General features: G+C 42.5%; 1 protein-coding gene across 1 annotated transcript in view; it reads right to left on the minus strand.

Annotated features, from left to right (window-relative positions):
• LOC131955512 (sushi, von Willebrand factor type A, EGF and pentraxin domain-containing protein 1) overlaps window positions 1–23,253 on the minus strand; it is a 42,836-nt gene that overhangs the window by 6,732 nt on the left and 12,851 nt on the right. Inside the window, exons 12-35 of the mRNA XM_059319659.1 lie at window positions 22,663–22,851; window positions 22,059–22,183; window positions 21,832–21,904; window positions 21,446–21,580; window positions 21,209–21,358; window positions 20,317–20,478; window positions 19,832–19,993; window positions 19,566–19,730; window positions 18,706–18,888; window positions 17,676–17,789; window positions 17,477–17,590; window positions 16,899–17,100; window positions 15,431–15,588; window positions 15,090–15,285; window positions 14,665–14,837; window positions 14,135–14,374; window positions 13,147–13,314; window positions 12,791–12,967; window positions 12,529–12,630; window positions 11,768–11,933; window positions 10,740–11,411; window positions 10,315–10,478; window positions 9,191–9,407; window positions 1–7,824 (exon numbers count right to left, since the gene is read on the minus strand). The exon at window positions 1–7,824 is cut by the window's left edge and continues 62 nt beyond it. Coding sequence (XP_059175642.1) covers window positions 1–7,824; window positions 9,191–9,407; window positions 10,315–10,478; window positions 10,740–11,411; window positions 11,768–11,933; window positions 12,529–12,630; window positions 12,791–12,967; window positions 13,147–13,314; window positions 14,135–14,374; window positions 14,665–14,837; window positions 15,090–15,285; window positions 15,431–15,588; window positions 16,899–17,100; window positions 17,477–17,590; window positions 17,676–17,789; window positions 18,706–18,888; window positions 19,566–19,730; window positions 19,832–19,993; window positions 20,317–20,478; window positions 21,209–21,358; window positions 21,446–21,580; window positions 21,832–21,904; window positions 22,059–22,183; window positions 22,663–22,851 — 12,031 coding nt within the window. The remainder of the gene's footprint in view (window positions 7,825–9,190; window positions 9,408–10,314; window positions 10,479–10,739; window positions 11,412–11,767; window positions 11,934–12,528; window positions 12,631–12,790; window positions 12,968–13,146; window positions 13,315–14,134; window positions 14,375–14,664; window positions 14,838–15,089; window positions 15,286–15,430; window positions 15,589–16,898; window positions 17,101–17,476; window positions 17,591–17,675; window positions 17,790–18,705; window positions 18,889–19,565; window positions 19,731–19,831; window positions 19,994–20,316; window positions 20,479–21,208; window positions 21,359–21,445; window positions 21,581–21,831; window positions 21,905–22,058; window positions 22,184–22,662; window positions 22,852–23,253) is intronic.

The raw sequence follows: 23,253 nt of genomic DNA on the forward strand, positions 1-23,253 counted from the left end.
CCAATCAAATCAAATCCAGGATTACACTTGTATTCAACAGACTGGTTGTAGGTGAACTTTGACCCTTCAAATGAAGACAGCTCATAAACAGGTGGAGGACCACAGGAAACAGGGGAACAGGTGGGAGGGTCATCTGTGGACCACTGACCTAGGTGGTCACACATGACTGAACTAGCACCTGTCAGTGTGTAGCCCAGGTTACAAGTGTACCTGGCAAGTGACGTGTAGGTGTCACCGGTAGTGACGAAAGTTCCAAAAGCTACAGCAGCTGGGGGGTCATAGCAGACGACAATCTCACAGGAGGGGATCTTGCCGTACCAGTCCCCATCTTCACCGCAAGTGATCGTTATCTCATTGTCTCTATCATTGACCATCCGGTAGCCTTTGATGCAAGAGTAGGTAACTTTAGCGTTGATGCCCCTGCCTGTGTCAGAGGTCACAACAGAATGTGCGATGGCTGGAGGTGCTGCGCAGCTGATGCGCTTGCAAACTGGCAGCTCTGCAGACCAGGTACCATTCTCATGGCAGGTAATGGTCGTCACACCCTCGTGAATAAACCCAGTGGAGCAGAAGTATTCCACATCAACATTCAGGTGAGTGTTCCTGTTCAGGTAATAGCCATTTGGTATGTCTGGTGCAGGTGGGCAGACGATGGTGTCACAAACTGGCATCTGCCCCTGCCACCTGCCATCCTCCCCACACACCATGCTGCCAGTGCCAGACATATTGTGCCCGGGCAGACACTGGTAAGTGGCCACAGACCCCACGGTCAGTGCAGGGTAATTGACACTCCCATTGGCTAGATCCCTAGGGGTGGGACACACTACCAGCTCACACCGAGGCTTGTCCTGAAAAGTCCAGCTCCCTGTCGCCTGACACACAGCTACCCCTATACCAACCAGCCTGTAGCCTTTACTGCAGGTATAACTGGCTAGGGACAAGTAAGTTGTTTTGTTAGCCCTCACATACCCATGCTGTATCTCAGGGGGATTGTTGCAGTCAACTATATCACAAGATGATTCTGAGATGTTCCACATCCCTTCTTCATTGCATATGATGTGACTGTTTCCTCGTAGTCTGTACCCATTGTGACATATAATTGTTCCAGTTGATCCAAAACTTATTCCTGAATGGGTTATAACGCCATTTTCAAAGTTTCCTGGAAGGGAGCAATTTTTAGGCCAGCACTGTGGTGGAGTGCTGGACCAACTTCCTCTTTGGTCACAAATAGCTGAACTTTGACCTGTCATGGTGTAGCCAGGGTCGCATGTAAACAATATGGTTGACTGGTAGTCCAAACCTGTGTAGGTGAAGTTCAAGTTTGGTCCAACTGCGGGTAAGGCACAGTGGACTATCACACAAGACGGGACAGCATCAACCCAGTGGCCAGACTCATCGCAGGTGAGGTCGTTGCTCCCTGTCATGTTGTAGCCAGGTTTGCAGGTGTAAACGGCTTTGTTCTTCAAGGTTGTGTTGGTGTAGGTGACGTCACCAAACTGAATAGATGGCGGTATCCCACAGTCCACTGGGTTACACTTGGGAGGTTTAGCTGACCAGCGTCCAACATCTGAACACTCCAACACATTATCCCCCACCAGAGTGTGGCCAGCAGCACACATATAGATGGCCTTGGCCTCGTATGTTGTGCTGTTGAACACAGGCTGGCCATGTTGTATAGCAGGAGGAGACTGACAGTCCACAGGTAAACATGCATGAGACTCACTCCACTGCCCAGTCTCTGTGCATGTGGTTGAACTCTGACCTGTTTGAACATAACCTTTCTCACAGCTGTAGAACACTTCAGCTCCAAACTTGGTCCCTGACTTCTGGTACCGCCCGTGTGTAAGCGCAGGGGGGTCACCACAGTCCACAGGCTGACAATCAATTCTCTCCCCTTCCCAAAGTTTAGCAGCACTGCATGTCAGGGTGGATGTGGGCACAGTGCTGGTGTAGCCGGCGTGGCAGCTGTAGGTAGCTGTTGCCAGGTACTGTGTTAGGTTGTTGACTAGTGAAACTGTGGCATGTGGGAGGCTTGGTGGGTTCCCACAGACGATGATGCTGCACTGTGGCTGCTCCCCGACCCAAGCTCCTGCCTCACCACACTCTAGGAGAGAATTGTTGACCAGCTGATAGCCAACATCGCAGGAATACACTGCAACATCTTGGTAATGGGTACCATTGTGCTGGAACTTGCCGTTGTCAATGTTTGGTGGGAGCTGGCAGTCCATGGGAGAACATTTGGGGTGTTCCTGCCCCCAGGTGCCATCTGCCTCACAGACTAGAGAACTGGCCCCCATCATGAAGTAGCCCCTGACACATGTGTAGACAGCAACACTACCCAGAGTTGTCTCCTCTGCTGAAACATCGCTATACAGAACCTCAGGCGGGCTCAGGCAGTCCACAGGGGCACATACAAAACTGGGATGTACTGTCCAAGTGCGGTCAGCACTGCAGGACATACCAGGGTCACCTTTTGGAACATAGCCTGACCTACAAGTGACCAATGCCAGGCTCTTGAAGGTGGTGGTGTCAGCAGTCACATCAGCATTAGGTAACTGAGGGGGCGGCCCGCAGTCTACCTCTCTACACGAAGGTAACGTGCCCATCCACTCATTGGAAGGGCCACAGGTTAACACATTGTTACCCACAACATCATAGCCAGGCTTGCACCTGTAGGTTATACTATCCCCCTGTCTGAAGCTATCCCCTTCAGTGTAGGCGTTGTCTACCAGAGGTGGTACAGCACAAGCCAGCAGCACACACTTAGGGAAAGCTTCCACAAAGTTCCTATCAGAGCCACAGGTCAGCTTTGAGTTTCCAATCAGGCCATATCCTTCTATGCAAGTCACTGTGATGGTGCTACCATATGTGGTGCTAGTGTTTGACAACTCTGCATTCTCTATTCCTGTGGGGATTGAACACGAGACAGGCACACACTTAGTGTTGGTGACTGACCAGGTACCATCAGCATTACACTGACTGAGTCCTTCACCCAACACCTCGTACCCCTCATTACAGGTAAAAGCCACTGTATCACCATAGACATACTCCAAACTCCCATTGTCTGTGGCAAAACTTGATCTCTGCCTTATTTCAATAGATCCATCTTCTACTGTTAATGTTGGACAGGCTACAACTTTACAGACTGGCAGAGTTGTGTTCCAGTTGCCTGTCTCCTCACAAGTCAAAGTCTGGCTGCCTGTAAGTCTGAACCCAGTGTCACAGGTAAAACTCACCTCTGACAGGTAGGTGAAGTTGCTGCCTTGTACAGTTCCATACTGGATGCTGGTGATAGAGCTACAGTTGACTGGGTCACAGCTGACCAGCTCATCTGACCAGTTCCCTCCAGCACCACAGGTTCTGTGGTTGATGCCCACAAGCCTGTAGCCTATGTTACACGTTAGGGTGACCACATCTGTATAGAGGTAAGAGTCTCCAAGAACAAGGCCATTTTTCAGGGCAGGTGGGGCACCACATGATATTCTCTCACAGACAGGTGACAGGTGACTCCAGGTCTGAGAGGACAGACAGGTGTGTTGGCTCTCACCTACAAGTGTGTAGCCAGGATCACACATGTAGGTGATTGTGTCATTAAACAGGTAAGATTCACCGGTGTAGGACCCATTTAATATAGGTGTAGGATTTGGGCAGGCAAGTCTAATACACCTGGGTACATCCCCCTCCCAGGTACCATTTGCTGCACAGACAACAGAATCAGCTCCTTGCATGTAAAACCCCTCCATGCAGGTGTATGTGGCACGGCTAGCTAGGGTTGTGTTAGCTGCTGACACCTCCCCATACAGAAGCTCTGGTGGCTGCAGGCAGTCCACAGGAGCACACCTCAAACTGGGATCAAACTGAAAGGTACGGTCAGCCATGCAAGTCATTGAAGGCGCACCTTCCACAACATAACCTGCCTGACATGTCACGGTGATGATTTCCCCATATGTAGGTGGCCTATACAACACCTCAGCATTTGTGATTCCTGTGTCAGTTGGGCATACAACAGGCACACACTTTGTGTTGGTGACTGACCAGGTACCATCAGCATTACACTGACTGAGTCCTGCACCCAACACCTCGTACCCCTCATTACAGGTAAAAGCCACTGTATCACCATAGACAAACTCCAAACTCCCATTGTCTGTGGCAAAACTTGATCTCTGCCTTATTTCAATAGATCCATCTTCTACTGTTAATGTCTGACAGGCTACAACCTTACAGACTGGCAGAGTTGTGTTCCAGTTGCCTGTCTCCTCACAAGTCAAAGTCTGGCTGCCTGTAAGTCTGAACCCAGTGTCACAGGTAAAACTCACCTCTGACAGGTAGGTGAAGTTGTTGCCTTGTACAGTTCCATACTGGATGCTGGTGATAGAGCTACAGTTGACTGGGTCACAGCTGACCAGCTCATCTGACCACTGACCAGACTGTAGACATACTTTATCACCTAAACCCTTCATTATATAGCCCGTCTCACACTGGTAAGACACAGTAGATAGCACTGGGTACTGATCCATGCTGTTCTGTTTAAGTCTTGCATGATTGACTTCAGGTAGAGAAGGACAGAAGACAGGCTCGCACAAATTGTCCTCATCTGACCATTCCTGACCGCCTGTCCACTTGCCTTCAGCCCCACAGGTCCTGTGGTTGATGCCCACAAGTCTGTAGCCTATGTTACATGTTAGAGTGACCACATCTGTATAGAGGTAAGAGTCTCCAAGAACAAGGCCATTTTTCAGGGCGGGTGGGGCACCACATGATATTCTCTCACAGACAGGTGGCAGGTGACTCCAGGTCTGGGAGGACAGACAGGTGTGTTGGCTCTCACCTACAAGTGTGTAGCCAGGATCACACGTGTAGGTGATTTTGTCATTAAACAGGTAAGATTCACCGGTGAAGGACCCATGTATTAAGGGCGCTGGAGTCGGGCATGCAAGTCTAATACAGGTGGGGACTGTTCCTCCCCAGGTACCATTCTCCAGACATGGCCTGAAGACTTCACCTTGTAGCTTGAACCCAGGCAAACAGGTGTACTCAACCCCATCACCAAACTCAAATCCTCCTGTCAGGTTCCCATGTTCAAACGGCTCAGGTGGGGCATTACACGAGACAGGAGCACAAACTGGCTCCTCGTTGCTCCAGCTCCTGTCTGACTGGCACTCTCTCACTGCCTGCCCTTCCAGCACATACCCTGCCTCACAAACATACCTGATGGCCTGTCCAAAGGTGTAGTTGCTTCCCTCAATGTTCCCATATTCCACTGAGGTTGGGGCGTCACACACAACAGCCACACAGCTTGGAGCACTACCACTCCATACTCCTTCAAGCAAACAATCCAAAATTGAGCTGCCAATCAAGTCAAACCCAGGGCTGCATTCGTAGGTCAAGGTCAAGTTTTCATTAGAAAGTGCAAATTTCCCAAACTGAATTTCTTGAGGATCTGGACAAGCAATTCTCAGACAAACAGGTGGGGGTAAATCAAACGCCCCAGATTCAGTACAAGTCAGGGTGCTGGCACCCTTTAATTCATAGCCTTGGTTACAGGCATAAGTGGCGGTGTCTCTATATTCATACCTGGTCTGTAGACTGATCACGTCGCCATTAGCAACAGATGGTGGGCTGGGGCAGGATACAATCTCACACCTGGGCAGCGCTGCTGACCATGAGCCTTGACCTTGGCACTGTGCCTGCTGGGCACCAACCAGAGTGTAGCCAACATTACAAGAAAATCTGGCCACACTGCCATAGCTGGTGGCGTCTGCCTCTACGAGGCCATTCTGTATCTCACCAATAGCTGGACAGTGGATAAGTAAACAAGAAGGGTAAGGGGAGCTCCATTGTGCCTGTGATGTACAGGTTAACTGGGATTCCCCAGAGAGCTGGTAGCCTTCTTCACAGCTGACCGTAACACTAGACCCATAGGTGGCGCTGACCAGCTCAAAGACTCCATGTGGGATGTCCTGTGTGGTGAACACGGGGCAGGACTTGATGGTGCAGGTGAAATTTATGCTGGACCACGTCCTGTTGGCCAGACACGAGCTGTTGCTGTCACCTGATGGGGTGTATCCCTCACTGCAAGAATAGATCACATTGGATTCATAATAGAAGCTGGTGTTTTGGTGTATGAATGCGTGCGCTACAACAGGGGGGGTTCCACAGGAGACTCTGGTACACTCTGGGTCTTCACCGGAGAAGCTGCCGTTTGCCTGGCAGAAGCGTTCGGTGTTTCCTATCAGCTCATAACCATCATCACATACATATGTGATTAATGACCCGTACGAGCTGTCACCAATGTATGCTCCATTGTCAACATACCGAGGCTCTGAGCAAATAGTAGGGACACACAAGGGAGCACTATAGCTCCATTTCCCGTTGATGCCACACGTACGACTGAATTCTCCTTCTACTTCGTAACCTTGTTCACAATTGTAGAAAACTTTAGCACCATATTCTGTGCTATTTCCTTCTATAATTGCATGCTCATTTTTATCAGGAGGTGGGCAAAATATTTGAGTGCATACTGGTGCACTTCCTGACCACTCTCCAGAGGGCAAACACTGCCTGACCCCCTCACCAACAAGCTGGAGCCCTGATGTACACGTGTAATAAGCCCGCCCTTTGACCTCTGTAGTCGTAACACTCACAGTGCCGTTGGGGAAGGTAGGCTCTAGCTCAGGACAGGTGACCTTTGTACACACAGCATCGGTGTTGCTCCAGGTGCCGTCACTCAGACAGGTGATCTGACTGTTCCCCACCAACCTGAAGCCCTCGTTACAAACTATCTGGATGACAGAGTTGTATGTGTAACTGTCTTTGATGAACTCAGCGTCAGGCAGGTTGCCAGGGTTCCCGCAGTCAATGATCTGACACTGAGGTGCTCTCCCCTCCCATTCCCCAGCCAGGGTACAGTTCCTCCTCTCTGATCCCACCAGCTTGTACCCAACATCACACCAATACTTGACATGGTCCCCAAAGTGGTTGCGGGTGTAGTTGACCACCCCATTGTCCATGGCAGCTCCTGACAAATCAGGACAGGTGATGACATTGCAGGTAGGAGCCTCAGGCCTCCAGATCTGGTCTTTGCCACAGACCCTGACAGCTGAGCCCTGTAGTGTGTAGCCTGTAAAACATTTATACTGCAGAGCAGTTTCGTTGAGAGCCACTGTTTCACTGTGGAGAACTGATGGAGGTGGGGTACACAGAATCTTTAAGCAGTGAGGATCAGGCCCACTCCACTGGCCGTTTATGCCACAAGTTCGCTTTACTGGGCCCTCAAGTCTGTAACCCTCCCTGCACGAGTAACCCACCTCAGTTCCAAATGTGCGTGAAGAAGTTGTATAATAACCATGGTCCAGTTTAAAGACTGGACACTCTACTGCTTCACAGCTTGGGATGGGATGATCCCAGGTACCGTTGGCTAGGCATCGCCTGAACTCTGACCCCTCCAGTCTGTAGGCTTCATTGCATTCATATCTGATGACCGACCCAAAAGTGAAGTTTGTTCCAATAGTCCTGCCGTTAGAGATGGTTCTGGAAAGTGAATTACACTCCACGGGAGAACAGACAGGAACCTGTCCAGACCACGACCCACTATCCTGGCATTTAGCTGAGACCTGTCCCCTCAGGATGTAACCTTCATTGCAAGAAAAGGTAGCAACTGAGTTGTAAATAGTGCTGGTCACATTCACCTGACCAAAGTTTAACGTGCCAGGTGATCCACAGTCAACAGGTACACATGTGGGCTTGTTGCCACTTAGGACTGAGGTATCCAGGCACCTCCTCACTGTCTCTCCCTCAAGTTTATACCCTGTTTTACAACTATACCTGTAATACAAATAGGTTAAAATTTATGTAATGATACCATTATTAATACTAATAGTTTCGCTGTCTGTCTATCTGACAAGAACGCTCTGTCTGACAAGAACGCTCTGTCTGACAAGAACGCTCTAGAGAAAACACAAGCAATTTAAAAACATGCACAGTAATTCGAAAAACGAAATATGACGTCGACACATTTAGCGTAGAGTAGAACATAATCTCAAACCAGAGAGTGCACACAGTAATGTAATGACGTCATTGATTCTCGCGTAAACATTGAAAAAAAGGAAATGTTGTCTAATCTAAATGGTTTGCGTGAAGAGTTTCTTGCATACAATTCTTCGGGTAGGGGCGAAGCCCCACCCCCCGCGTAAGAACGTCTGAGCCCCCCCCCTCCCCAACTCAAAAGAAATTTCCTCATCGATACTCTATAATAAAATTACCGCCTAATTAATGTGTCTAATCTAAAAAGTGGTTTTCTTGCAATGGGACGGTAGACATGTTTTTTTTGGGGGGGGGGGGGGGGGGGGGGGGGGGGTGGAGGGGTGGGGGGGGTGTGTGGGGGGGGGTGTGTGGGGGTGGGGAGGGGGTGGGGGTGGTGTGTGGGGGGGTGGGTTGGTTTCAGTGTTTCTTTCAGACTTTTTCCTCCCCGGAGAGGGGTGGGGGTACTTGAAATTTTCGGGGGCGGGGGTAGAATTTTCTGGGAGGGGGCGGACACTGGAAAAAGTATATAATTATATTTCGTTGAATGGGACGGTAGACATGTTTTTTTTTGGGGGTGGGGGGTGGTGGAGGGGTGGGGGGGTGGTGTGTGGGGTGGGGGGTGGGGGGTGGTGTGTGGGGGGGGTGTGTGGGGGGGTGTGGGGTGGTGTGTGGGGGGGTGGGGGGTGGTGTGTGTGGGGGTGGGTTGGTTTCAGTGTTTCTTTCAGACTTTTTCCTCCCCAGAGAGGGGTGGGGGTACTTGAAATTTTCGGGGGCGGGGGTAGAATTTTCTGGGAGGGGGCGGACACTGGAAAAAGTATATAATTATATTTCGTTGAATGGGACGGTAGACATGTTTTTTTTTGGGGGGGTGGGGGGTGGGGGGGGCGGTGTGTGGAGGGGGTGGTGTGTGGGGGTGAGGGGTGGGGGTGGTGTGTGGTGGGGGGTGGGGGTGGTGTGTGGGGGTGGGGTGGGGGTGGTGTGTGGGTGGTGTGTGGGGGGGTGGGTTGGTTTTAGTTTAGAGAAAAGAGACAGCACTATCAGCCTAGCGCCCGTTGTACCCTTCCTCAACGGGCCATTTTTCTCGTAGCTCATAATTATACTAAATATTTTTCAAAACTTGCAAAAAATTATTAATTAATATCTCCATCAACAAGATTTTAAACACTACCTGACAATGGAATTTATAGACAAGTCTTTGTAGGAGGTAGAACCATTCTCCAGATCTTCAGGTTTTGGACAATTAGTTGACTGACAGGTTGGTGACTCAAAGCTCCAAGTGCCATCCAGCTGGCAGATTCTTGTGTCCACCCCGACCAACTTGTAGCCAGTTTTACAGCGGAAGTGAGCACTGCCAGAGAAGGTGTTGGACACGATGGAAACTGAACCTGAAGCACACAGGGAAGGGAAAAAAGGGTTTCTTAATCAAATAAACAGAGAATACCGCTTGCTTTCAGTAAAAAAAAAATGTTTTGTTTGTGAGCCTTGCAGTAGAGGTAGCAGCAGATTTTCATGGGGAAATGGATGGTTATGTAGTGGAATAAGGGCCAACAGAGATATGGGATGGTACTAGTCAGTTAACTATGGACCATCACTGTACACAAGGCAGTAGCCCTACTCACCATCTACTGGTCAGTTAAATCTCTGACCACAAGACAGTAGGTCGACAGCCCAGTTAAATCTCTGACCACAAGACAGTAGGCCTACTCACCATGTACTGGTCAGCTAAATCTCTGACCACAAGACAGTAGGTCTACTCTACAGCCCATTTAAATCTCTGACCACAAGACAGTAGGCCTACTCACCATTTACTGGTCAGTTAAATCTCTTACCACAAGACAGTAGGTTTACTCTACTGCCCAGTTAAATCTCTGACCACAAGACAGTAGGTTTACTCTACTGCCCAGTTAAATCTCTGACCACAAGACAGTAGGTTTACTCTACTGCCCAGTTAAATCTCTGACCACAAGACAGTAGGTTTACTCTACTGCCCAGTTAAATCTCTGACCACAAGACAGTAGGTTTACTCTACTGCCCAGTTAAATCTCTGACCACAAGACAGTAGGTTTACTCTACTGCCCAGTTAAATCTCTGACCACAAGACAGTAGGTTTACTCTACTGCCCAGTTAAATCTCTGACCACAAGACAGTAGGTTTACTCTACTGCCCAGTAAAATCTCTGACCACAAGACAGTAGGTCTACTCTACTGCCCAGTTAAATCTCTGACCACAAGACAGTAGGTCTACTCACCATGTACTGCCCAGTTAAATCTCTGACCACAAGATAGTACCTACCATGTTCGGGGTCATCAATTTGAGGACATGTGATTTTGGTACATTCAGGTGGTGTTGATGACCAGGTGCCATCCTCCAGGCATGTCAGTTGGTCAGTGCCAGTCAGCTTGTAGCCTGTGTTACATGTGTAGTTCACCGTAGCTTTGAAAATAAGCTCAACAGATCTGAAAGTGTCAAGTTTTAACCAGATTGATCCTCACACATTTTGATTTCATTTAACAGTATAAAGTCAATATTTATTTTGCTCAATGAGGTGTTACTAGGATACATATAAAACACAAACAATTTTATAAACCAGAAAAAAACAACTAATTATGGTACACAGAGGTAAATGAATTGTAAAACAAAGAAAAACATGATATAACAACACATTCAATGGTACAAAAATGAACAAAATACGAACAGATAAAATGTAAAAAACCTACGAGGTAAATGACCCAAACAAAATGTCTTGTGGGGTCGGGCAGGAACGTGGAACACATTCAGGTGGATCTGGCACCCATCGACCGGATGCCATGCACGTAATTTCCTGCGCCCCTCTCACTTCAAAGCCCTGATCACACGTGAACCTGGCTGTACTCAGGTAGGTCATGGCTGTGTAAACTACCTGGCCGTTCAATACTGCAGTTAAATTTCCACAAACAACAGGACTGCACACTGGATCCGTGTCACTCCACTGACCATTTTCTTGGCAGACTCTTCGCTCTGGGCCTGTGAGGGTGTAGCCCTGGTTACACTGGTACAGCACGTAATTTTTAAAAACATACGTGTCTCCGTTGATGATCCCATTAGGGATCTCTGCAGGGGCGCCACAGTCAACCTCTGTACACCTGAATCGTGTGCTGCTCCAATCTTTTGTCAACTCACATTTGATTTGAGCAGAAGGTAATGAAGACTTGAAGCCAGGTAAACAGGTGTAGTTAACAACAGCAAAATATGTTCTATCCGTGCCAACACTGACAGCATTAGGTATGAGTGGAGGGTCTGGGCATGTGATGGGGACGCACACAGGCAGCACAGTATCCCAGCTACCAGTAGGCAAGCAACTGATACTTGATATACCAGCTCTGAACTCAAATCCTGTGTTACATTGGTATCTGAAAAACATGGATGGGTTAGACAAACATCAAACAATAAAATAATTTTAAATACTTTTTAGAATTTTTTTTGTTTACACATTGCAGATAGTTTGTAACAAAAAGCACAGTGTTAGAGGCTTTTAAAACAAATGTAGAGATGTATGTGCTTATTCCCATCTATAGCTTTGACAAACTCCTAACATTATGTTTGGGATTAGGTCAGTAGAACACAGACATTATATGTTTAGGAATAGACAAAATAGCACATGACACATAAAAAAAAGCTTGAATTTTAAAAGAAACCATGTTTTCATGTGACCACATGCTAACCCTGCCATTTACAAAAATATAAAAAAGTATGGAGATCTTCAAACCTGACTTTATCCCCTATATTATACTGTGTGTATGTTGTTTGTATTTCTCCATTCTCTATAGTGGGTGGGTTGCTGCAAGTTATTGAGTCACAAGATGGAATACTTCTGTCCCAGGTGCCATCTTTCTGACAGACCACTGAGTTATGTCTGGTCTGTAGGGTATTGCCTGCAACACAATTTATAGGGATTATATCAGTGATCGGGGACGGATTGATCTAGCGGTTGAGAGCTGGACTGCTAACCCGTAAGTGACAAGTTCAAATCTGGGTTCAAGTCAGTAGACCGTCCTCAAGTCCACCCAACTCTGATGGGTACCTTACTCACGTTAGGGAAAGTAAAGGCGGCTGGGCGTAGTGCTGACCACACTACCTCTTCATATGCCGAGGTCACAGAAACAAGTGAACTCTACATCACTAGGCCTTTAGATCGTCAGGTTTGAAAAGGGAACTACTACTACTACTATCAGTGATCTGGTCTGTAGGGTATTGCCAGCAACACAATTTATAGGGATTACAATGATACCGTTTGTAGGATAGGGCTTGAAAAAATTATAGCACAAATAGCCATAATCAAGTTATTAGTAACACATCTTTAAAATAAAACAGCAAAAGATTTTAAAATATTTAATATACTTTAGGGGTATTCTAGAACACCACCATAAGATTAACTTCCAGAAGAATAAAAAGACCGAAAACAAACAGCCAACCCAGGTCTAGGCAAGAGAGTTCATCCATTTAGTTCTAATTACAAATGCTAATTACCAGGTTTGCAAGTGAAGCGTACAGTGGTTCCTTGTTTGACCTCCTCGTCTTGTACAGATGGTATTGTGTTTTCTGACACCTGCGGAAGTGTGCATGTCATAGCTGGAAAGAAAATAAATGGTGCTTTTGTTTTTGTAAATCAGTTTTAAATCTATATCTAGTTAAAATTTTTAGATTAATTTAATCACAAAATGGAACAAAATTTTTTAAAAATTCACACAAAAAAACAACAACATAAACTGTACATAATACAGCAACTTACGAACACATTTAGGCTTTTCCTCAAAATCCCATTCCCCAGATTCAGTGCACACAGAGGCATTTATGCCACTGAGCTTGTAGCCGTAGTTGCATTCAAACATTACTTTTTTGCCAACAGTGTAATCTCTGCCTTTAACAGTTCCAAATTTTATGTTGCCCGGTGAACCACAATTAATTACTGAAAGTACACAAGACAACTTTTTAAAATTTTCTAGAGGAAATATATTATTACAACTGTATAGATTTCTACCAGACAGACACTTCAGAAATACTTAATTTTCTTAATAATCAATCTATTATCACCAAATAACTTTGAAATTGTGTGAGTTAAAAGCAGCTATTGCTTAGAAAATTTACCTGTGCAGATTGGTGTAACCTGGTCATAGCGGCCCATTGAAAGACACCTTGGGACTTCTGTGCGATCCAAATTATATCCTCTGTTGCAGGCATAGACAGCTATTGCGCCAGCCTTTGTGTCATTGAAGGTTACTTCTCCATGGAGTGGATTCACTGGAGTTGGGCATTCTGGAAGAAATAAAATGAAAATGTTCAGAGCAAAATATTGAAAGGTTACATTAGAAACAAAACCCCCCCAAAAAAACAAAGTGGTTGATAGGATAGTTTTTGTGTGTGCTTTTTACAGTAAAATGTGTTCAATAAAATGTAATTTTCTTTTTAATTAAATGTGAATTTCACCAACAATACTGATAGTGTTAGACTGATTACAGCTATAGCTTACAAATGAAATATGTGTAGTGTGGAATTAACATGACCTTACTTGTAACCCTTACCTTTAGAAAATGTGGAAGGGCTGAAGCTAAAGTGATCCTTTCTGATGTTGGAGAGACCTTAAATTTAACCCTTACCTTTACAAAATGGAGATGGACTGATGTTGGAGAGACCTTAAATTTAACCTTAACTACAAAATTAGGATGGACTGATGTTGGAGTGACCTTAAATTTAACCCTTACCTTTACAAAATGTAGATGGACTGATGTTTGAGAGACCTTAAATTTAACCCTTACCTTTACAAAATGTGGATGGACTGATGTTGGAAATACCTTAAATTTAACACTTACCTTTACAAAATGTGGATAGACTGATGTTGGAGTGACCTTAAATTTAACCCTTACCTTTACAAAATGTAGATGGACTGATGTTGGAGAGACCTTAAATTTAACTTACCTTTACAAAATGTAGATGGACTGATGTTGGAAAGACCTTAAATTTAACTTACCTTTACAAAGTGTAGATGGACTGATGTTGGAAAGACCTTAAATTTAACCCTTACCTTTACAAAATGTGGATAGACTGATGTTGGAGAGACCTTAAATTTAACCCTTACCTTTACAAAATGTGGATGGACTGATGCTGATGTCCCCTTTGAAAGCATCCTTCACAGAGGACCAAGCTAAAACATTGCCTTCAAACTTCTCACAGCTGTAGATGAGCTTGTGGACTTCTTGAAGGCTAAGCACTCCATCCCACACATTGAACTGTGTCAGAGAGCCAACAAAAGTCTCACTAGAGCTGAACTGCCCACCCATCACATCCTGCTCTTGTCCAATGATAAACAAACCCTTGCCTGCAGAAAATAAGACTTTAGCTACATTTCTTTTTCAAACAATTCAAAGGTTAACTTGTTTCAATTTTCCCCCACATAAACCAAATTATAGTAGGCCCATATAGTCAGGCTGGTCTGAGTCAATGAACCATATGGCGCATTATGTGTTGGCACATTACAGTGAGTATTTTTTTTAATGGAAAAACAAGAATGGGGAAAATACATAGATTTTTAGCAGATAAATTTCCTCAAATGGAAAACTGAGATCCCCATTAAAAAAGCGGTAAAATCTCACTAAAACGTCAACAAACCTGGGATAGGTTTAGAGGGGGATAAGTCATAGGCCTGGTCTCTCAAAACTCCATCAACGTAAAACTTCCAGTCTCCCTTGTTGCTCGACCACATCAGTGCCACATGATGCCAGAGACCATCATTCAGCTTCAAGCCAATGGAAACTGTTTCATCATTCACAAACAGTTGTACACTGAAAAAACATTTTTTTTAGAATTTAGACAGTGCCAATGGAAACTGTTTCATCATTCACAAACAGTTGTACACTGAAAACAAAATTCTTTTAGAATTTAAAAAGTGCCAAAGGAAACATTTTCATTTCACTAAGATTTGTACAAATAACATTCTTTTAAAATATTTTTAAAAATATAAATATCTCCCTGATTCAGTCCTTTATTCCCAATATTTTAAATATTGAGTCATGATTGATTATTTTCATCCTTACTTTGAATAGTCTGTGAGTGTCAAGGCATTTGGCACACCTTTTACAGCATAAGAAAATGGAGTTCCCTGGTTAAATTCATCCGTGGTTTTCATCCAAAATGCAACTGTTACATCATTTAATGGCTTATCAATGACAAACTGGGCATAGTCGTTGATGGTGGGTGTGGCAAAGTCCATCTGGTAGTTGGTATCAAGTTCTTAAATATTTTAAACAAATTTAGTCTAATTATCATGTGAGTATGTAAATTAATCTATTCATAATCTATTCAAATTGTTTACATATAAAAATGTAGACCTACAAAACAGGGCAGGCATTATTTTCAAGATGTAAATTGCACTAACCTTTTTCACATTTCTGCCCAGAAAATCCTTCTGGACAGTGGCACTTGTAGCTGTTGAGTAAAGCTTCACATCGCGCTCCATTTTGGCATGGCTGCTCAGCACAGGCATCAATATCTTTTTCACAGTTTTTGCCAGTGAAGCCTGGGCTACAGGAGCACCTAAAGAATAGAGTGTGTGCCATGTCAAACAAAATTTACAGGCATTTTTTTTTTAGAAATAACACCATTGTTAGATGTCATAATTATTTGCCAAACATAAAGGCCAGCTCATGCTTACACTCGACTCGCAGTCTACTCTTGACTCCCATTCTACCCTTTTCTCTACTATATCCTTCACTCCCAGTTACCCTTCACTCCAGTCTATCCCTTCATCCACTCTACCCTTTACTCCCAGTTACCCTTTACTCCCAGTTACCATTTACTCCAGTCTATCCCTTCATCCACTCTACCCTTTACTCCCATTTACCCTTTACTCCCAGTTACCATTTACTCCAGTCTATCCCTTCATCCACTCTACCCTTTACTCCCAGTTACCCTTTACTCCCAATTACCCTTCACTCCAGTCTATCCCTTCATCCACTCTACCCTTTACTCCCATTTACCCTTTACTCCCAGTTACCATTTACTCCAGTCTATCCCTTCATCCACTCTACCCTTTACTCCCAGTTACCCTTTACTCCCAGTTACCCTTTACTCCAGTCTATCCCTTCATCCACTCTACCCTTTACTCCCAGTTACTCTTTACTCCCAGTTACCCTTTACTCCAGTCTATCCCTTCATCCACTCTACCCTTTACTCCCAGTTACTCTTTACTCCCAGTTACCATTTACTCCAGTCTATCCCTTCATCCACTCTACCCTTTACTCCCAGTTACCCTTTACTCCCAGTTACCCTTTACTCCAGTCTATCCCTTCATCCACTCTACCCTTTACTCCCAGTTACCCTTTACTCCCAGTTACCATTTACTCCAGTCTATCCCTTCATCCACTCTACCCTTTACTCCCAGTTACTCTTTACTCCCAGTTACCATTTACTCCAGTCTATCCCTTCATCCACTCTACCCTTTACTCCCAGTTACCCTTTACTCCCAGTTACCCTTTACTCCCAATTACCCTTCACTCCAGTCTATCCCTTCATCCACTCTACCCTTTACTCCCAGTTACCCTTTACTCCCAGTTACCCTTTACTCCAGTCTATCCCTTCATCCACTCTACCCTTTACTCCCAGTTACCCTTTACTGCCAGTTACCCTTTACTCCACTCTACCCTTTACTCCCAGTTACCCTTTACTCTCAGTTACCCTTTATTCCAGTCTACCCTTTACTCTCAGTTACCCTTTATTCCAGTTTACCCTTTACTCCCAGTTACCCTTTATTCCACTCTACCCTTCAGTCCCAGTGAGGACCCTACCAGCAGATAAAGAATACACCACAAGAGACAGAGGACCCTACCAGCACATGAAAAACTTACTTATAGCTAGTGGGTAGGTCTTGGCATGTGCCGCCATTTCTACAGGGTGAAGGTGTACATGAGTCTACATCCACCTCACAGCTTTCCCCAGCGTAGTCTGCAGTACAGGCACACTTGAACCCTGTGGTTGTGCTGGTGCAGGTTCCACCATTCATGCAGGGGGTTCCAGAACAGTGGTCAATTCTAGTGCTGCAAGTTTTTCCTGTGTTAAAAACAAGGTTATAAAAACAGTGGTCAATTCTAGTGCTTCAAGCTTTTCCTGTATTAAAAACAAAGTTGTAAAAAACAGTGGTCAATTCTAGTGCTGCAAGTTTTTCCTGTGTTAAAAAACAAGGTTGTAAAAAACAGTGGTCAATTCTAGTGCTGCAAATTTTTTTTAAAGACAAACTTGTAAATTATGTTGAGTATGTCAGAAAATCAAGATGAATGAAAACTTAGGATAAGTCAACATAGGCCTATACCAAGAACAATGTGGAATTTAAAAAAATTAAAAGCAAATTAAAGTAATTTTAATTAAAGTAGGACAACAACTATAGCCTACCTTATACCTGCTTTTATCAAACAGGACATAAAATTACCTGTGTAAGGGTGGGGGCAGTTGCAGGTGAATGAATTGATCCCATCAACACACAGACCATTGTTCTCACATGGATTATCTTTACATTCATCTATGTTCACCTCACACTTTTTACCTGGATAAATGATGAAATCAATTACATTACCTCTAAAAAAAACTTGATAAAAAATTACTATCATTAGGATTTTATGAAGACTTACCAGCAAATCCTTCATTACATAAGCATTTGTAAGAGTCCTGATAACTTTCACATGTCCCACCATTACTACAGGGTTGCTCTGCACAAAAGTCTATTTCATTTTCACAGTTTTTGCCTGGTTTTTTAAACGGAAAAATGTAATAGTCTTATACAACAGTATGTGTTCTTTCGGTATGTTAGGAAGTGTGTCTACTGACCAGTCATATTTTTTGTTGACTGACCAGTCTGTCACCACTGTTGTCCACTGACCAGTCTGTCACCACTGTTGTCCACTGACCAGTCTGTCACCACTGACCAGTCTGTCACCACTGACCAGTCTGTCACCACTGTTATCCACTGACCAGTCACACCACTGTTATCCACTAACCAGTCTCACCACTGTTGTCCACTGACCAGTCTGTCACCACTGTTGTCCACTGACCAGTCTGTCACCACTGTTGTCCACTGACCAGTCTGTCACCACTGTTGTCCACTGACCAGTCTGTCACCACTGTTGTCCACTGACCAGTCTGTCACCACTGTTGTCCACTGACCAGTCTGTCACCACTGTTGTCCACTGACCAGTCTGTCACCACTGTTGTCCACTGACCAGTCTCACTACTGTTGTCCACTGACCAGTCTGTCACCACTGTTGTCCACTGACCAGTCTGTCACCACTGTTGTCCACTGACCAGTCTCACCACTGTTGTCCACTGACCAGTCTCACCACTGTTGTCCACTGACCAATTTGTCACTAATGATTAAATTATACAACTGTACTACTTAAAAAAAAAATCAAGAAATATTTGTGAATGTAAACTGTTTTAAGTGATTTCAAATATTTTTTTAAAAAGTAGAATAGAAGCAGGATGGTAGATGTTTGTATAAAAAAAATAAAATGTATAAAAATATTATGACAACGAAATGTTAAATAAATAGCTGTTCATTAATTTAACATATAAGCTTTATTAAGAATGCATCTAAATATATTGACAGCAGCATGAGTAAATAAATCAGATGGATCAACTAGTGTTTTAAAGTAAGAAATGTACCAGCAAAGCCTCTAGGACAGACACACTTGTAAAGAAATCCTCTTGTGGGCTCGCATGTACCCCCGTTTTCACATGGATCTGTCATACATAAGTTAAATGGCACATTGTTCTGACGTTGTTGTCCTCCTTTTTTAACTGACCCTTGGTTATAAGTTGACCAGTCATCTGCTTGAAGCTCAGAGGCTGTGGAATAAATGATTGACTCATACAGTTTTGTAAAGAAACATAAAACTTGTATCAGACCCAATGTCGCTTGTAATCACTTTAATCAGACTTTTGTATGAAGCAATTGTTAGGGGTGCTACAGAGAAAGGAAGTCGGATGACAGGGGCAGATTTTTAAATCCCTGATTGATGATTGCAAAATGTCTTAACAACAAAGGCCAGGCTACGCTCTCACTAAATAACTTCACAGAATTCCATCCTTAAATTGAAATTGTAGTTCTAATGAAAAGTAACTTAGTTTTCATGATTTGTTTAAAACAATTCCAAATATGCTCATTAGTTTTGAAGAGTACAACGACAGTAAAGTCTAACACCCCTCCCCCTCCCAAACCTTTAAAGACATTCCCTAAAAGCACATTACAATTTTAAATGTAATAAATACAAATTTGATTTGCTGTGAATTTAACAGTTATCACTAAGATACTAGCTTACAGTTGTAGCAGTCTTATTCATCTTGTGAGAAAACAAAAACTAAAACCACAGTATAGTTAGATGCTAGCTTACAATTGTAGCAGTCTAATTCATCCTTTGAGAAAACTAAAACCACAGTAGAGTTAGATACTAGCTCACAGCTGTAGCAGTCTAATTCATCCGGTGAGAAAACTAAAACCACAGTATAATTAGGTGATTGCTTACAGATTTGGCAGTCTTCAAACTTGGCTGAGCCTGTCAACTGGGTTGTCCCTTCAACAGGGCAGAGAAAGCATGTCGTCTGACCTGGCTCTGGTTGATAGCTGTTGTGTGGGCATGGATAGCAAGGGACCAGACCAGTAGCACTGATAAAACCAGGGGGACAGATCTCTTAACATGGAAAAAAATACATTCGACATTTTAATTTGAATAGATTTATAAGAAAAAATATTAAGATAAATTTCATATCAAACTTAAATTTAATGATGCACCTTTACAGTCTTCTTCTTTTTGGCTTTCTCTTCTGTGTGTTGAAAGTCCAGGGCGACACTGATGACAAGACTGAGAAGAATAGTTTGGCTGGTAAAATCCAATGTGGCAAGTCTCACAAGGCTCAAGTCCATTTTCAGACCACGTTCCAGGGAGGCACAGGGCTGTAAAATAATGTGTAAAATGTAGTAGCATTAGTTCTAAAGTAGTCAATAGTTCACATGCACATAAAATTATCTGGCAGCACACAAAAAGTAACAAATTATCACATATGTCAAATATAATGGCAAATTTTTATCTTCTAAACTTATGAAACAATAACAGTAATGAAAGAAGATGACTACTTGGCCGCATTGATAACTGAGAATATTTTTCCACTAAATTAAATTTACTATATTTCAAGGGGATAAATCTTACTTTTAATGAAAAAATTTGAACATTTTTAAATGAACTTTTTTTGACTTATGTTAAATAGAGCTAGTTTTACCTTTGCATTCTGTCTCACTTTTAGCATGTTCTTTTGCTGTAGATTTGTGTTGTGGGCAGCTGATGCAAGTGTTTTGACCCTCCTGGCTTTGATAAGTCCCTACTGGACAATCCTGGCATTTCTTAGTATTCACATGGAAAAATGTACCAACTGGACAATGCACTGAAAGAATTAAATGGGCAATTCTTAGCTTTCACTTTTTGGTAGATATGTTTCCTGTTGTTTTTTTTGTACAACCTATAAAATGTATTTAAAAATTAAGATGAATAAGCTGGACAGAAATATAGTTCCTATACTGTTAGCAATTTTACACACATGCTTTCAAATTTTGAGTAATTTTTTCACTATAGAATATTTCAAGATAAAGACTTTACATATGTAGGTTGCATGTTTTAGATGCACATTTGGATTAGCTTTTACTTATTATAAATTCCTTCTACGTATTTTTCTTATTAATCCTAAATGGTTTTTATCAACAAAATTAAAATTATTTGTAGTACTAAATTTAAATGTTGCAGTAAGTCACATTTTAAGAAAGCATTATCAGTTGATTTTTTTGACTAAATGTATTTCTTAACAATTGATAACTTTTTATCAAATTACAAATTTATATGGGATGTTAATATTATTTATTAACAAGTATGCCTAATTATTATTTACTTTTAATTGAAACAACATACATTTTATTCTATTTTAATGAGGATTACCGTGTTATATGATTAGTATGAGCATCCAACTAATTCCTTGCTATGTGATTAGTATTGAGATTCACCAAATTCCTTACCTTGTCAAATAGTAATAAAAAAATAAAAATAAAAAAAAAATAAAATTAAAAATAAAAAAAATAAAATAAAAAAAAAATAAAAAAAAACAAAATTATAAAAATAATAGCTGATGATATCGTAGCTGAGCTGGGACAGCTCCACCACCCTCTCCTGCACCCTGAGGTTTAGATTCCCACTATTAGCTTCCTGCTGTAGTCTTGCCAGCATTTTCATCAGAGGAACTGCAGCATCAGAGTTTCCAGAGTCTCCAACTCCACCTGAGATTTGGTTTTTACCATTACAAAATCAAAGATCCTATTGACACAAGAAATGGAGTGCTGTTATGAAATTAATTTTTAAGTTACCTTCAAGTGAAAATTGAAATTTGAGGCGAGACCGTTTGTTCTTCTGATCTCTTCGTACTCTCAACTTGCTTGCATATTCCCTCAGAGATCGTCGTCTTCTCTTGTTATCATGTACCAGCTGAATTTTGTTAAAATCTAAATGGGTAAGCAATGTATTTGTTTTTAATTTGGCATTCAGATAATAGTGAAATTAAAACCATTTAACATATTTGAGAAAAAAAAACTAAATTATTCCATTGAAAGTAAATGGATATGTCAAATTGAAGATTAGATATGAATAGTTGATTAAAGATTTTAAATAATGGAATAGAATTACATTAAAAAACCCATAACCTCCATGTATAAAGTAATCTCTTGTTTAAAATATAACAGTAAAATATTTTGACCTTCTTCATCCTCACACACAGATTTGAGTGCACCCACAGAACAAACTAGTTCGTTTTCACAGGCACTAGAAATCTGAAGAAAAAGAACACAACAAATCAGTGCATTTTCAAAAGCACTAGAAATATTTTTAATATAAGTTTATTTTCACAAGCACTAAGTTAAGTTTAGAAAAACAAAATTGAGAAGATTAGACAGGTAATCAGGGCTACTATGGAAGCTGACTTACTTTTTCAGTCATAATGTCCTTCAGATTTTCTTCAATTCTTTCAATCAGTAGTCTGTCTTTGCACGACAAGTCACCAGTTAGTGTAAGTAGTGCAGGCTGGGAGATTTCATTGGATATTTGAACAACTGAAAAAGGAAAAATTGGTTTCAGTTTTATATATCTATTGCATGTTGGTGAAAATAGAAGTTGGTCAGTGTGCATTAGTCAATGAATGGGATACATACAATACATCTTAAGTGAATTGGTTGACTATAAACAACATGACTTGCTGCATCTTTTCTTTATCATTAATGACAGGTGTAGCTATAAACCGCTGACCACACTATCCCTTCATATGCAGAAGTAAAGAAACAACTCCACTATCTGCTCTATTAATACGTCTAACAGAGGATGTTTATTATCTTTACTTTTAAATATAAACACCTTGGCTTCTTATCTTTATTGTTATTGGCTAGCAAACAGCAACCACAATTTTTCATTAATGATAAAATGAAGTAATGGATAAAACATTTGACATACTGATTGATATTTACCAATAGGTAGGGAACCACACCACCAACATGTAACACAATTTTACCTGCACCAACATGTAACACAATTTTACCTGCACAATCTGGGAATTTCTCTTCTGGTGTCCAGCGCCCAACATCCAGCTGACAAACATACTCCCTAGCTGGAACTACAGCAAAAGCAAATCCTTCATGGCAGGCAATTTTACACACCACTTGTGTGTTTCCCTCAACACATGAAATATTCCCATGTTTTGGAGCCTCAGGTATAATACACAAGTGACCTAAAGATGTTTTGATTGAATTAATCTATGAAGATACTTACTAAAGGTTACAGTTATTTTTCAATATTATTATAATGAAGTAATTCAAAAGCTGTTTAAAAATTTTAAAAATCCAAAGGATAGTGCTAACATATAGTGCAGGCATATAGTCAGATCTCACAGCTACCTGGGTCTAAGACATTACCCCCCGCCCCCATTTCAATTAAACCCCGCCCTAGAGTAATTACCCCCTATCCATCTCTAATTTATGGGGGTTAATTAGCTTAGTAGTAATATCCTAATGCAGTTTTTTGGGCAGGGGTAATTGCTCTGCTGGTGGAGGAGGGGAGGTGGGGTAAATAATATAACTTGGGTTAATTAAGTTCTTTAATCCTGGTAAGAAACAAATGAACTTTTGATCTT

Source organism: Physella acuta, unplaced genomic scaffold, assembly GCF_028476545.2.
Source record: "Physella acuta isolate Inbredline_101_S28 unplaced genomic scaffold, ASM2847654v3 ptg001070l, whole genome shotgun sequence".
NCBI lineage: Eukaryota > Metazoa > Mollusca > Gastropoda > Physidae > Physella > Physella acuta.